Source organism: Rattus norvegicus, chromosome X (genome assembly GCF_036323735.1).
Source record: "Rattus norvegicus strain BN/NHsdMcwi chromosome X, GRCr8, whole genome shotgun sequence".
In the NCBI taxonomy this organism is placed as follows: domain Eukaryota; kingdom Metazoa; phylum Chordata; class Mammalia; order Rodentia; family Muridae; genus Rattus; species Rattus norvegicus.
Window position 1 is genome coordinate 41,486,097 of NC_086039.1, and position 15,908 is coordinate 41,502,004.

At 40.0% G+C, this 15,908-nt stretch overlaps 1 protein-coding gene across 2 annotated transcripts in view; it reads left to right on the forward strand.

The window, feature by feature from the left end:
• The window catches only part of Phex (phosphate regulating endopeptidase X-linked), a 248,666-nt gene that overhangs the window by 63,536 nt on the left and 169,222 nt on the right, over positions 1–15,908 (forward strand). For both annotated transcript variants that reach the window (XM_039099503.2, NM_013004.2), the window contains 3 exons: positions 1,309–1,425; positions 4,524–4,607; positions 5,787–5,932. In XM_039099503.2, the coding sequence (XP_038955431.1) occupies positions 1,309–1,425; positions 4,524–4,607; positions 5,787–5,932 (347 nt within the window). The remainder of the gene's footprint in view (positions 1–1,308; positions 1,426–4,523; positions 4,608–5,786; positions 5,933–15,908) is intronic.

The following is a 15,908-nucleotide window of genomic DNA, read 5'->3' on the forward strand; positions in this document are numbered from 1 at the left end:
TCAAGCACCTGTTCCCCCTTTCCATCTGTACTGTCCTAGATCACATTTCTGCCCACTCAACCACCATCACTTCAACAGACAATTAGCACCACTTGGCAAATTCTGTGTTACACACCACCACTCCCAGTATGTCTTGCTCTCAAGAAAGAGTCTAAATTCATTTGAAGAAGCTCAAGGCTTCTTCATTGCTTGCTTTCAGCCTGTCTCTCCCAACTCACCTGTTTTTTGTTTTTCCTCCAACAGAAGGACCCTTCTCTTACTGTTTCCAAACCCCATGTCCCTCAAATGATATGTCTCCACATTTTCTGGGTCGGAATCCTCTAATTCTTCAGCTTTCATGTAATGCAGTGGCTTTATTAAGAAACCTTTTTTGCTTGCCTCACATTATAGCTATTACATGTTTGTCTTCCTCACTAGAGCACACATAAACAGACTCAAGTATTGTTTAGTTTTTCACTTGTATGCCTTTCCCCATCAAACGCCCAGTTTGCTTAGCAAGCCACCTTGTGTACTAAACTAGCTGAACACTTTTTCAGTAGACTTGGGAAGGGCAAACATTCTCTCCAATTAAGACTATGAGCAAGGCTTGCTGACTAAATTTCATTTATTAAAAGGCTGGCTATCTACCAAGAAACAGAGAGGCCTTAAGGTCAGTCACACAATAAGAATAGCTTACAGGGTCAAGGTGTACCTCAGAGATGAAACTCTGTATTTGATAGTTGCTCGATTTCTTATTATCATTTCTCCTATTCTCCCCTGAGCCAGGGAGGAGAACTTTCTGGAAACTGAAACTGAAAAGACACAGGACTCCAATCACTGCAATCATCTTTTATTTCTTAGTGTGAAGCTGGGTAAATGGAGCTGGATGGGAATAAATCACACTTCGCATTAGTGTTCATGGATCAGGTCCTCTGCTTTCAGAAAGAGTTCTTTCCCGTTACTTTATTAAAGCATCACTTGCCTGGGAAGGAGACACCTGACCTTTACCTTCCTCTTCCGGACTCATTAGGAGATGTTTCTTTTATCCATAATATCACCAGTTACCAGAAAACTAGTTTGCTTGATGTTTGATGCCTGGGCAACTCTATCTGTCATAGAAATAGTACCCATGCACTCATCACTTTTGTTTTTCCTCTCAAAGTGGCAGGTAGGTGGCTGGCATTGCATAATGCTGGTTTCATACTCTGAGTACAAAGTGAAAAAATGAAGAAAGTTTATTTCCACCTACTGTTTCTGCTCTTCTGTATCTCTAAACCATACTTCCTACCAGGCTGTTGTCATGGACACTTGCTTCTTTATCTCTTACAGTATCGTGATGCCCTTTACAAATTCATGGTGGACACTGCTGTGCTTTTAGGAGCTAATAGCTCTCGAGCTGAACATGACATGAAGTCAGTGCTTAGACTGGAAATTAAGATAGCTGAGGTAAGTCTTAGTTGCAAACCTTTTCTTTTCTTTTTTCTTTTTTCCCCATGTCCTTTACTTTCCCTTATTTTGTAAACAATGCATGCTGAATGAAAGTATACATTGCAACCAATGAGCCTTCTGTAACATTACCTTTTGTATCCAAGGTAATAACAATAGCATCCTCTTTGGGAGGTAAAAAGAACCATGACAAGAATTAAGAGCCCCTCATTCTTTCCACCTCTCTGCTTAAAGCCTATTCAGTGTCTATGTGCTATTCTACTCTGGTCAAAGAATGCCTGCTAGCAAGGAAACCTCTTTTCATAGAGAAATTTTTGAATGGCCCAAATAGAAGTCAGATGTACACTACCACTAAGCTATGCCTCAGTGATGGAGGATAATTTTAACTCAACCTACTTTTTTGTATCATCCTTACTTAGAGTGACTCTGACAAAATTTGAGCTCGGAGAGATTTATCAATATGGGATATGAAGTTGATGAAGACAATTGTAGCTTGAAAGCTGCCTTGCTGGTGCTACTTTGTATCTATCTTTCTTTACTTTTATATTTCTTTCATTTTTTTGTTTTTGTTTTTGAAAACAAAGTGTTTGTATGTAACCCCAGCTACCCTGAAACTCGCTAGTTAGGTAAGAATGGCCTGGAATTCACAGATATTTGCTTTCCTCTTCCTCCCAGAGTTCTGGGATTAAAGGTGTGTGCCACCACAACCAGTGGTGCTTAGCCTTACATTCTCTGTTTTATATTATGTTAATGACTGTCACTGTGTCATGTATTATATTCTGAGTAAATCACCTTAGAGATAAAAAGGGGAGGAGAGTGAAAACCAATTTGTTGGAGAATGCTAAATCCTAAATAGTTAGTTTTGTTTATAGAATGACTGCTTTCTAGAAGAGGCAATGCATTAAATTCCTAAATATTCTCATGTCTAGAGAGAATAAATATGGTGACCTTTGCTTGTGGAAGACCTTGGTGATCTTTTATAATGGAAGTTACTAAAACTTCTGAGTGCCAAGTATTTATTGGTTTTATGTTCTGTAAATTGGTGGTGGTATGTTGAGGTACAGAGTTGGGATGAAGGGTTCCCAGAACCTATGTAGGGTCAGGAGTAGTGGTACATGTCTATAATCTTAATGCTTCTACTTTGAGATGGGAGGTGGAAACGAGATAATTCTGGGAAGCTCATAGACCTGCCAGTCTGGTATATACAGTGCATTAGCAGACAAAAAAGAGAATGCTTCAAACAAGGTAGAAGGTGAGAACCAGTGCCCAAAATTGTCCTCTGACTTACATATATGCACTGTTCACATGTGTGCCCTCCCAGTTTATTTTTGAAAAGTTTTTTTTATCAAGTCTGTGTCTATTCTAGAGCGTATTATCCTGTCCTTTTCTTAAGATTTCTCTCCCCACCCTCCACCCCCACTTTCTATTTCACTCTATTTTAAAACATATTCTTAATGAACCTCAACAATCACATTAAAAATTTTATTACTACATGTCACTTGAAGGTTGTGAGGACTGTTATAGATATGCCTGGAAGCCATGTCTAAAGGCTATCTGAATTCTGGATTCCTTTTCCAAGCAAATAGGAAGGTCCAGAGTACTAATTTGAACTGAAGGTGTGATAAATAGCATGGAATGCCTTGCCTTGAGCCAGGAAGTTAGACCAAAAAGAAGTCTGAAAACAACTGGGCTTAGGCAAGACTGAGAATGGTTGAGAGAGCAACTGAAGTGACAGATCCATGTGTGGAGGGGACCAGGTGCTGGAGAGCTGAACACAGCTGTGAGACCAAAGACCTTCAACCTGGACCTGGGACTCTGAACTCATAAAGGAGAAGGAAGATGGAGGAGACATGTAGACATCCTCTGAGGCAATGATTTAGGATTCACAAATAGCAAGGAAACTGTAAGGGACTTGTCTCTCTCCAATGGAGAGTGAGGGAGAGCCATGAAGGCATTGACACACTTCAAACAGAGGGGCAATTGCCTGCCATTCAGCTCCTATGATTTTGACTTGAAATATCTGTGGTGTGTGGACTTTTGGCCTGTTAGGATGTTCCTCTCATTCCCCTAGTCTTCAGGTGACTAGGCACATCCAAGAGTACTGAGATACATAGTCTTCAGGAAGTTTGTGATGCTAAGGATGAAAAAAAAGCTTCATCAAATTCAAGTAAGTAAAAATAGCTATAGAATATTCCTCCACTCTAGCCCTGTCTGAGACACTAAACAAGGAGAGAGAGGACTCATCCATGGAGTAGCACTGGTGATTGTTACCAAATGGAGTTCAATTACAAAGGCTTGTTAGAGAATATAAACCTTAGGCAATCTTAAATCAGTCCCAGCCATGGAGATGGTGATAATGAACTTGAGGTATGAGGATAGGACAGTTGTAGGTTAGGTGGGAGATGGCAAGATAAATGAATGCAAAGGAAAAGAAAGAGAGAAGGTTCTGGAGCAAGATGATGATGTGTAAAGGAGCTATGGTCATCAGGCAATGCAAGTGATTAAGATGGCTCTTGAGGAAGAGTCATTGTTGCAGTTCTTAGAATACATATGTTAGAGGTAGAAGCTAGTGAAATGTCCACCCAGGTGGTGATCAAATTTATACTTCCGGCAGTGGGAAATCTGAAGGTCAGAGAAAATGGTCACAAGTACCACTGATATGCACATAGCTTCCTTTTGGTCATTGGCCATTTTCCCCTAGACGTGAAGGAGTTGAGGCCATTGTCTGGAAACTATAGGTAAACATGGAATGGTGATCTTAATTGGGCAACTTCAGCTTGATTGTCAAAACTGAGCTAGCAATGGACTTGGTCCATCTACCTGGTAGAGGAAAAGAACATTCTGTAAACTCTTTGTACTGGGGACAATATTTCTTATTGAGGAGAATATGTAAGTTTCTTTTTATTTTCTTAATCCTTCCTAAAATACTTTTTTGCTTTACTTTTTAATTTTTTTCCCCCACAGCTAGGCATCACACCAAAGTCTTGAAAAAGTTGCTAATAATATACAGATGTTTTGGCACATGTGAAAGGGTGAAAGGCAGTCTTGCAATAATAAATGATTCATTTCAAAGAATAACCCAAATTTCTTTTTGACAGATAATGATTCCACATGAGAACCGAACCAGTGAGGCTATGTATAACAAAATGAACATCTCAGAGCTCAGTGCTATGATTCCCCAGGTTGGTGAAAACTCTCCACAAAAAATTCTGTTTCCTGCTATTTTATAAGCTATTTTATTTCAGCTGTGTATAAAAGTTGGCCTTGTAAATCTTACTATTCATCATTTTGATTATCATCATTCTTTTCAACTATCACATACAATATCCTTGTGTGTACAATAGGATTTCCCCAGTTGTAGGGAATACAGAAAGTTTTCTGATAGTGGCTTAAAACCTTAAAGCCATTTTCTTATGGCACAGTCACCGGGACTAGTTGGTATCAGTCCAGCTGTTTAACAGTGCACAGACTTTATGTTTACATTTTACCCTCCTTAGGCTTTTTCACTTGATTTGGATAACATGGCTACGAAGTGTGCTCTGTAGCTCCACATTAGGACAAGGAGAAGGGGAAAGAACACATGGACCCCAATGACTTTATTTTCCCAGGGTAAACAGAAAAGAACCTTTCAGAATATTCCTACATGGCTTGCTTTTAATTCTGAGTAGAACTGGGTCATGTGACCATCCCTGCTGCTGGGCAAGGGGTAGGGAACTGGGTGCTAGGCAAGTAAGTAACTGGTTTTCAGGTTCATTAGTGGAGGCAGACAAGGGGGAAAGAGTTGGAGAATGGCCTTTAGGAAAACCAATACAAAGAACAAGCAGCATTTGTTTTAGAGACACATGGTGATGTTCTATAGACTGGAGATGTGTCATTGTGTTGTGACCTTTCCCCTCCTGAAAGAAGAGAGTTTGCATAGAGGAGAAGTCCAGTGGTGTGTTGAGGCAGCTGTGTTAGTGTTTAGGGGAAGAGGGGGGATATGAAAGTTAGAGGGAGAGTATTGAAGGAGGGAGTGCAGGGGATAGAGGAGTGAAGTAAGCTAGAAGAAGAGATGGGCATGGTATGGGGTGTGACTAAGGGAGCAAGGTAGAGAGAAGAGTGTTTGAACAGCCAAGGGAATGCATCATATATTAACACATGAGAGTATTTATTATTCTGGAATTTGTGGTACAGGATACAGGCTCCATTTTTGATGATGGCCTTAGGTAATGGTCTGACTTTGGTTTTTGAATAAGCAAAGGATGAGCAGTTTCATCTTTAATGATTTGGGCTGAATAGTTTGTGCTCAGCCTACTTTATTTAATGCCTGTCCTCTTGCTTGTCGCCTTAACATAGGTTTCATTTGTTTTCTCTATCCTCAGTTTGACTGGCTGGGCTATATCAAGAAGGTCATTGATACCAGACTCTACCCACACTTGAAAGACATTGGCCCCTCGGAGAATGTGGTGGTGCGCGTCCCACAATACTTTAAAGATTTGTTTAGGATATTAGGTGCTGAAAGGAAGAAGTAAGAACTTTCATGTGCATTTTACTGTGACTTTTGTTTTGTCTTTAAATTAGAAAGGCCTTTATTTTTCATGTATGTTGAAAATTGCTTTTAAAAAAAGTTACAGCAGAACAGTCATAGGGAAAATTACAGTGTCCTTTAGGATAAATAGGCTCACATCATTGTCTGGGGTAATTCACTTGCTGAGATGACAACAACCAACCAATGTTTTTGTACCATATTTGCCCTAATTCTTATTTCTCCGTACTGTTCTTTCTCAGAACAAAAATTGTTTATTAAGTTTTGGAAACTAGTTAGTAATAATGTTATTTCCCGAGATTTCTATATACATGTTTTTCCCCATAGTTTATTCTTGGTCTTTTATAGCAATTTTCCTTCTTTCTTGTTATTTGTTAGTCAGCAAGCCATTTTTTTTTTGCAACAGACCAAATTTCCTGTGTTGAAAAGGCAAGACTACTTTGACATGTATAGGAAAAGTGAATGGGTGAAACGACTTTAGGGATAACCACATTTTTCTTATTTTAAAGAATGTTTAAGATTGTAGCTTTGCTAGCTTAGCACTACGATGAAAAAAGTTTCCAAAATGCCTGCGCTTTTTATGTTCACTAGGCCACTGAGATTTGATACAGAAAATGAAAGGTGAACAAGCTTATAAAAATAATTTATTAAAACTAATTGCTGTGCAGTGATTAAAAAAACATTTTATCACTCAGATTTTGTCTGTTGCCAGGAGTTAAGTTTCCTTTTAAAGGGACCAACAGAAGTCCTAGGAATAAAATATAGCATCTAATGCCCATCTCTACCCCATAGAAACATCTAGATTCCCACAAAGAGCTGCACCTGTTTAAGATATCGTCTGTGTTCATTGACAACATACAGACAAAGCACAGAAGAAACAATAAATGCACCATTTAGAGAGAAGTAGTGATCCTTTAGAAGTTTGCTGAGTGAAGGGTGACTTTGACAGTGGGTAAGCAAATGCGATAGCAGTAAGCCTTGCTATTCCAATGTATTGTACAGGGCAAGTGACGCCTGAAACATTTCCTTAGGCCCTAGGGCTAAAAACACAGATGCCAAACCGCACTTCCCCCACAGAGTCTGGTGAAGTAGGTCTGCAGAGAGGGGTTTAGGAGTCTGTATTTTATTTTATTTTGTAAAAGACTTGTTTATTCTTATATTTGATCATTTTGCCTGCATACATACATACATACATACATACATACATACATACATATATACATACATGCACGCATACATACAAAAACTCATACACACACCTATATATGCATAGGCAGTTGTGAGCTGACACCTGGGTGCTGGGAACCAAACTAGGGTCCTCTGCAAAAGTAACCAGTGTTCTTAACGACTAAGCCATCTTGCTAGCCCTAGGAATCTGGATTTTAAATAGGCATCCCAGGATAGTTTTTTGATTTTTTTCTTAGTGGAGTGGGGAAAGTAGGAAGGATCACAAAATTATAGGACTACTTTGTAAGTACTATCTAGCTCTAAAATAGAGGTTAAACCTCCCTTATCCAAACTACTAGGGCCCAGAGTGATTATGTCCTTAATGAGATATCTTGGGAATGGGATCCATGTTTAAATACAAAATTTATTGTGTTTCATGTATAATGCATACCCTATGATAATCTTATATAATATTTGTAGCATGCACTTATTTTAACTGAGACTCTTCACAGGAGGTTAAGTATGGACTTTTTTATAGTGTAAAATTACTGCATTAAATGTAGATTTTGGAGTATTTTGGGTTTCAGGTCACTTGATCGTGGTCGCTCAACTTGTACTATGAAATGGAATGCAAGCATTCTTCTACCTCCATATGGCATTAAGTTGAGCACATTTTAGATTCACAGGCTGATTTTCACAAAAAGGAGGTGTTTGCCACACCGTGTATTTATTGTTCGGTATCTATGGAATCAGTTTCTTCTGGTGACTTTGCCCTTCATTATAAAATAGTAAGAACTTTTGAAAATTATATGAATTTGATTTTCCCCAAAGCCTAATTTTAACCATAAAATTCTGGTGGTGATTATATTTTTTAACTCTGGGACTTTTCATAACAACAGGCAGTAGGAAAAGCTGTGACCAGAGTGTGACTGACATCTAGTTCATGCTAAATTGATAACTTAGACAAATGTGAATGCAATAATAATGGAAAAGCATTTGTATGGAAGGCTACTTGTAGACATTATGTCCATAAAATATTTAGCTTAGACATCATGCTAAAACCCAGATGTTTAAAACAGTTTCTTTTCAATAACCAGTCAACAAAAAAGTGTTTGTTCCATGTACACTTATGAGATTTTAAAATACTATATGTGTCTAGAAAAGATGGACAGTACTTTGCATACCACAAAAATGTTTCACATTGCTGATCAATCTTTTAAAAAAATTGTGTCTGTCTTCTTTTCTTCTCGCCTCTGTCCCCGTTTTACCTTTGTTTCTTCCCCTGCTATCCTTTCCTCCACTTCCCTTTTTATCATAACTTTATTTCCCAAGTTCTTGTATGGTGCTGAGAAAAAAAATGTGCCACTGAACTACATTCTCTGCTGATCATATTTGGTCCTTCCTTGTGTATGAAAATTCTAGTTGAGGAAAGGTCTTCTTGGGTCCTCATAGTTACTGTATGTGCCAGGTTCTGTAAAAGATGCCTCTTAGAGTGATTGCCCACTGTTCCTGCCAAATACGGTAGAATCCTTCTATCTTGTATCTTGACCTTCCTTCTAGGATTGCAGTACTCTCTCCACTCAGCTAGTGGCTGAAGAAAGAATAGGTAAAGGCTAGTGTTTGAGAAAAGGTCTTCAAGTAGGATAAGTCAATTCTACCTACATTCTGTAAGATGTGACTTAGTCTTGTGACACACATAACAGTAGGAGAGCCTGGAAAATGAAGTCTATCTGAGTATCTGGAGGAGAAGTGAGACTTTCTCCAGACATACAATTTTTTCCTATTTATTTATTTATAATTGTTTTATTTATTTACATTCCAAATGTTGCCCCCTTCCCAGTCCACCCTCCAAGAGTTCTTCACCCCTGCCCCCTCCCCTTTGCCTCTGAGTGGGTGTCCTCCCTCACCCACTCACTCCACAGGGGTCCCTGGCCTCAGTCCAATGGTTGGCTGTGAGTATCTGCATCTGTCTCAGTCAGCAGCTGCTAGAGCTTCTTAGCAGACAGCATTGCTAGGTTCCTGTCTGCAAGCACAATATGGCATCAGTAATTGTATCAGGGCTCGGTGCCCACCCATGCGATGCATCCCAAGTTGGGTAGGTCACAGGATGGCCTTCAATCTGTGCCACACTCTTGTCACAGCATTTCTTTCATACAGGAACAATTCTGGCTCAAAAATTTTGAAGGTAGTTTGTTAACTCCATCCTTCCACTGGGAGCTCTATGTATCATATTCTATCTCCCCACTGGGCCATTTCGGCTAGTCATCCCCATTGAGTCCTGGGATCTTCTAATATCCCAGGTCACTGGGACTTTTTGGAGGTCCCCCACCCCCATTCCCCACAGATGTATATTTCCATTCATTCTCCTGACTCTCTGGACTTCTCCCCTGTCACCTCCACATACCTTATTCTGCCGCCCCATTCCCCTTCCCCTCCCCTCTTCCACCCAGGTCCCTCCCTTCCTCTACCTCCCATGATTGTTTCCCCATCCTTAGATGGCATTAGACTTAGTGGCATTGAAACATCTTCACTTGGGCCTTCCTTCTCATTAAACTTCTTATAGTCTGTGGGGTGTATCATGGGTATTCTCTACTTTTTAGCTAATATCCACTTATCAGTGAGTATATTCCATGCATGTCCTTTGGTGTCTGGGTTACCCACTCAGGGTATTTTCTAGTTCTATCCATTTACTTGCAAAATTCATGATGTCCTTGCTTTTAACAGCTGGATAGTACTCCATTGTGTTAATGGACCACATTTTCTGTATCCATTCTTTGGTTGAGGGACATCTGAGTTATTTCCTGCTTCTGGCTATTATAAATAAGGCTGCTATGAACATAGTGGAGCACGTGTCTTTGTTATATGTTGGGGCATCTTTTGGGTATATGCCCAAGAGAGGTATAGCTGGGTCCTCAGGTAGTGCAATGTCCAATTTTCTGAGGAACCTACAGACTGATTTCCAGAGTAGTTGTACCAGCTTGCAATCCCAACAATGGAAGAGTGTTCCGCTTTCTCTATGTCCTGGACAGCATCTGCTGTCGCCTAAGTTTTTTATCTTAGCCATTCTGACTGGTGTGAGGTGAAATCTCAGAGTTGTTTTGCATTTCCCTGATAACTAAGGATATTGAACATTTCTTTAAGTGTTTCTTGGACATTCAAGATTCCTCTGTTGCAAATTCTCTATTTAGCTCTAACTCCATCTTTAAATAGGTCACTTGGCTTTGAGGAGTTTATCTTCTGGAGTTCTTTATATATTTTTGACATTATCCCTCTATTGGATGTAGGGTTGCCGTAGGAAAAAGAGGTGATGGTACAGACAGAGAAGAGAGTAGGTAGGGAGGGCTGCATCCTTCGGGTTACTCACAGCTCTTCCTAACTCCATGTTCAGGTCCTATAGCTACCGCTTAAAATCAGCTGTGATAGGAATTCTATAAGCCACCAAAACTAACAAATGATGCAAATAATTTTTTCTTGGAAGTCAGATGGTAACCATTTCCAGACTGTCACAAGGCAAAGGGCATTGTAGACGTCTTCCTCTTTTGTCTGCTGTATCATTCCTATTGATTCTGATTTGAGGCTGTCCTAGAATTACTCCAAATTAGATTATTTGATCTGAGGAACAAGAGACTATGAATGAGAAGAGTATTTGTTTCTGTGATGTGTGTGTTTTTGTGTATGAGAGAGACAGAGACAAGAGATGGAAGAAAAGACAGACAGAGAGAGAGAGAGAGAGAGAGAGAGAGAGAGAGAGAGAGAGGGAGAGAGAGTGAGAGAGAGAAACAGAAAGTTCTCTGAGATTTCTTTTAATGACATCAATTTTGTCCTTAAATGTTTTGCCTTTGTGACCTCAGTGTCTGGGGAGGGATAGGGTTTTTATACCTAGTTTTACTTTGATGTGTAATTTGTTGGTCCAAGGACTACTTTGATAATGTGTATGAGGAGGAGGAGCAAAAGCAAATTCAAATGGAAAGACTGCACACTTCTTTGAAAGTCTCTTGATTTTTGACCTTTCCTTTCACCATATGTAAATGGGGATAATACTAGCTACCTACAGCACACTATAACAGAAGGTATTTTATCTCTTAAATATAATATAAATGCAAGCTTCTAATACTTGAGAACATGGAGGTGGGTGGGTATCAAAAGTTTCTTTTTTTTTTAAATTTAGAGAATACTTTATTAGTTTTTGTAATCAAACCCACGTAGATAAGACCTTACATATTTAATACAGTGTGTTACCCCTGTACAAATGGAAAAAACTTAAGTTCAACATTTCTAGACCAATATGGCTGTTAATTTCTGTACAGTGCCAACTCAACACAGTAAACGGGGATACTTTTTTCCAAAGTTGACAGCACAGCTAAAGTTTCAAAAAATTCAAATTATATATCTGTATATATATATTTATATTTATATAAAAAGACCAATAATAGCAGTGTGTTATGCATCAACAGCAGCAACAGCTTTTCCAGGTTCTGCAGTCATCTGAACAAAACTGTAGAGACATCCAGCATACTCCATTAAAAAAAAAAGTAAAAAAACAAAACCCGAGAAAACAGCACAGTTCTGTTACTCTTGTGGTACCTGGCACCATTTTTTTTTAAATTAGCTTCTCAATCATCATCTGGAAAGAAAACATTCTGAGCAACATCATTAAAAACAGCTCTGATAAAGCACGGTCACTACTACGTATCATAAAGCAGGTACAAGCTATTTTACATCCACAGAGGTATGATACAGTACTGTCCTACATCTATAATACTAGAGGATACAATTTAAAAGGCATTATTTGAGACTTGATTCTACTTTTCCAGCAGAGGGCCCAAAGGATGGTGTGACACAGCTTTGTAAAGAAACATACTCTAGACAGGATTTCCTTTCACTAGTGGCACAGTTCTAAGGATTCATTCTCTCCATGAATGTCAGCTAAAACCATTATTAAAAAATGAAATATCCCTAGAACAAAACCGTATAACCACCGGATTCACATGAAGATGACCTGGTGGAGACAAGCTGGACCTCACCTTACCAACAAGCTATCAAATCTGTTATGTTTAAACAGTGAGACCTCCAAGGAAGGAGATGCCAAGTAGTGCTTCAAAGCTTCGGACCACAATCAAACACAGCATCCTTTTCAACAGAAGCAGAAGCTCATCTGAATATGCTCAAGGATGCTGACATCAACATTTAATCATCTCCTCACTCATCCAGGAAGAAGGGGAGATCAGTTACTACTGTACTTTATTGTGTTCAACCAAATCACCATGTTACAAAAATAGCAAGCTGCCATAATAAAAAATAAGGCTCCTCTATCCAGCACCAGATAGCATCATTTTACTTTCAAGCCTAGAAATTGCACACTTGTATATAAACCAACCGAAGATGAGGATTGAGAGTTCATCTTGGTGGATTTTTCCTTTGATGAATATGAAGTGTCCTTCCTTATCTTTTTTGATGACTTTTAATTGAAAATTGATTTTATTTGATATTAGAATGGCTACTCCAGCTTGCTTCTTCTGACCATTTGCTTGGAAAGTTGTTTTCCAGCCTTTCACTCTGAGGTAGTGTCTGTCTTTGTCTCTGAGGTGTGTTTCCTGTAGGCAGCAGAATGCAGGGTCCTCATTGCGTATCCAGTTTGTTAATCTATGTCTTTTTATTGGGGAGTTGAGGCCATTGATGTTGAGAGATATTAAGGAATAGTGATTATTGCTTCCTGTTATATTCATATTTGGATGTGAGGTTATGTTTGTGTGCTTTTCTTCTCTTTGTTTTGTTGCCAAGACGATTAGTTTCTTGCTTCTTCTAGGGTATAGCTTGCCTCCTTATGTTGGGCTTTCCCCTTTATTATCCTTTGTAGTGCTGGATTTGTAGAAAGATATTGTGTAAATTTGGTTTTGTCATGGAATATCTTGGTTTCTCCATCTATGTTAATTGAGAGTTTTGCAGAATACAGTAACCTGGGCTGGCATTTGTGTTCTCTTAGGGTCTGTATGACATCAGTCCAGGATCTTCTGGCCTTCATAGTTTCTGGCGAAAAGTCTGGTGTGATTCTGATAGGTCTGCCTTTATATGTTACTTGACCTTTTTCCCTTACTGCTTTTAATATTCTTTCTTTATTTTGTGCGTTTGGTGTTTTGACTATTATGTGACGGGAGGTGTTTCTTTTCTGGTCCAATCTATTTGGAGTTCTGTAGGCTTCTTGTATGCCTATGGGTATCTCTTTTTTTAGGTTAGGGAAGTTTTCTTCTATGATTTTGTTGAAGATATTTACTGGTCCTTTGAGCTGGGAGTCTTCACTCTCTTCTATACCTATTATCCTTAGGTTTGATCTTCTCATTGAGTCCTGGATTTCCTGTATGTTTTGGACCAGTAGCTTTTTCCGCTTTACATTATCTTTGACAGTTGAGTCAATGATTTCTATGGAATCTTCTGCTCCCGAAATTCTCTCTTCCATCTGTTGTATTCTGTTGGTGAAGCTTCTATCTACAGCTCCTTGTCTCTTCTTTTGATTTTCTATGTCCAGGGTTGTTTCCATGTGTTCTTTCTTGATTGCTTCTATTTCCATTTTTAATTCCTTCAACTGTTTGATTGTGTTTTCCTGGAATTCTTTCAGGCATTTTTGCGATTCCTCTCTGTAGGCTTCTACTTGTTCTCTAAGGGAGTTCTTCACGTCTTTCTTGAAGTCCTCCAGCATCATGATCAAATATGATTTTGAAACTAGATCTTGCTTTTCTGGTGTGTTTGGATATTCCATGTTTATTTTGGTGGGAGCATTGGGGTCCGATGATGCCATGTAGTCTTGGTTTCTGTTGCTTGGGTTCCTGCGCTTGCCTCTCGCCATCAGATTATCTCTAGTGTTACTTTGTTCTGCTATTTCTGACCGTGGCTAGACTGTCTTATAAGCCTGTGTGTCAGGAGTGCTGTAGACCTGTTTTCCTGTTTTCTTTCAGCCAGTTATGGGGACAGAGTGTTCTGCTTTCGGGCGTGTAGTTTTTCCTCTCTACAGGTCTTCAGCTGTTCCTGTGGGCCTGTGTCTTGAGTTCACCAGGCAGGTTTCTTGCAGGGGAAAAGTTGGTCCTACCTGCGGTTCCAAGGCTCAAGTTTGCTCGTGGGGTACTGCCTAAGTCCTCTCCGCGGCGGCAGCAACCGGGAAGATCTGCGCCGCACTTTCCGGGAGCCTCCGTGCACCAGGGTTCCAGATGGCGTTTGGTGTTTTCCTCTGGCGTCTGGATGTGCACAGAGTGCAGTCTCTTCTGGTTTCCCAGGCGTGTCTGCCTCTCTGAAGGTTTAGCTCTCCCTCCCACGGGATTTGGGTGCAGAGAACTGTTTATCCGGTCTGTTTCCTTCAGGTTCCGGCGTTGTCTCAGGCGCAGGGGTCCTGCCGCTCCTGGGCCCTCCCCTACGGGAACCCAGAGGCCTTATACAGTTTCCTCTTGGGCCAGGGATGTGGGCAGGGGTGGGCAGTGTTGGTGGTCTCCTCTGCTCTGCAGCCTCAGGAGTGCCCACCTGATCAGGTGGTGAGGTCTCTCTCCCACGGGGTTTGGGAGCAGAGAGCTGCTGCGGGCCGGGATCCGCCCAAAAGTTTCTTAAGATAGCAGCACATCTTCTGAGTTAGAGGATATAGGGAAGAATTTCATATTGCTGTCCTAGTAGTGGGCTCTTTGCTGGGATGTTTTTCTTTCCTTTATTTATTATAATTTTGGGAAATTACTGTATTTTGAAAAATGCTCTTTGGACCAAAAGAAGGATATTACAGGTAATTTTCATTGACTGTTGCTGAGTCTGATTTTGGTTTTGTTTAGTTTTGTTTTTGATGCGTGTAATCATTAGGTGGCAGTGATTCAGTCATTATGGCCATCTCTGTTCCTGTCGTGGTATATCTCTCCGAAGCTATACCCCATATTGTTTTGAAGTCAGCAATTTTAGAACACATTAGTGTAGGCATACATTTTTTGCAACCTTCTTTTAATAAGAGTTCTCCTCTAGCCAACCACCCAGCAGTGGTAGTGGAAGAGGTGTGTGGGAAAGCAAACAGGCTTTAGACAAATCTGGGTTTAGGCTAGCCTCCATGATTTATTGCAGTGGTTTTTTTTGGCTATATATAGGACTTGGTTGGGGCAAGATATTTTTTCTTTCTTTTTTTTTTAATTTTCTTTTGTTCATTACATTTTATTTTTTTAAAAAAATTTATTAGATATATTTCTTTACTTACATTTCAAACGTTATTCTCCTTCCCGGTTTCCTGTCCATAAGCCCCCATTCCCTCCCCCTCCCCCATATGGGTATTTCCCTCTATACATCTCCCTTATTGCCCCCCCATATTACCCTGCACTGGGGGTCCAACCTTGGCATGACCAAGGGCTTCCCCTTCCACTAGTGCCCTAACAAGGCTATTCTCTGCTACATATGCAGTTGGAGCCCAGGATCAGTCCATGTATAGTCTTTGGGTAGTGGTTTAGTCCCTGGAAGCTCTGGTTGGTTGGCACTGTTGTTCTTATGGGGTTATAAGCTCCTTCAGGTCTTTCAATCCTTCCACTGATTCCTGTAAAGGGGGTCCTGTTCTCAGTTCAGTGGTTTGCTGTGAGCATTGACCTCTGTATTGGACATGCTCTGGATGTGTCTCTCAGGAGAGATCTATATTGGGTCCCTTTCCGCATATTTTTTAGCTTCATCAATCTTATCTAGTTTTGGTGGCTGTATATATATGTCACATGTGGGGCAGGCTCTAAATGGCCGTTCTTTGAGTCACTGCTGTAAACTTTGTTTATTTGTGTTAGGCCTTACTCTAAAG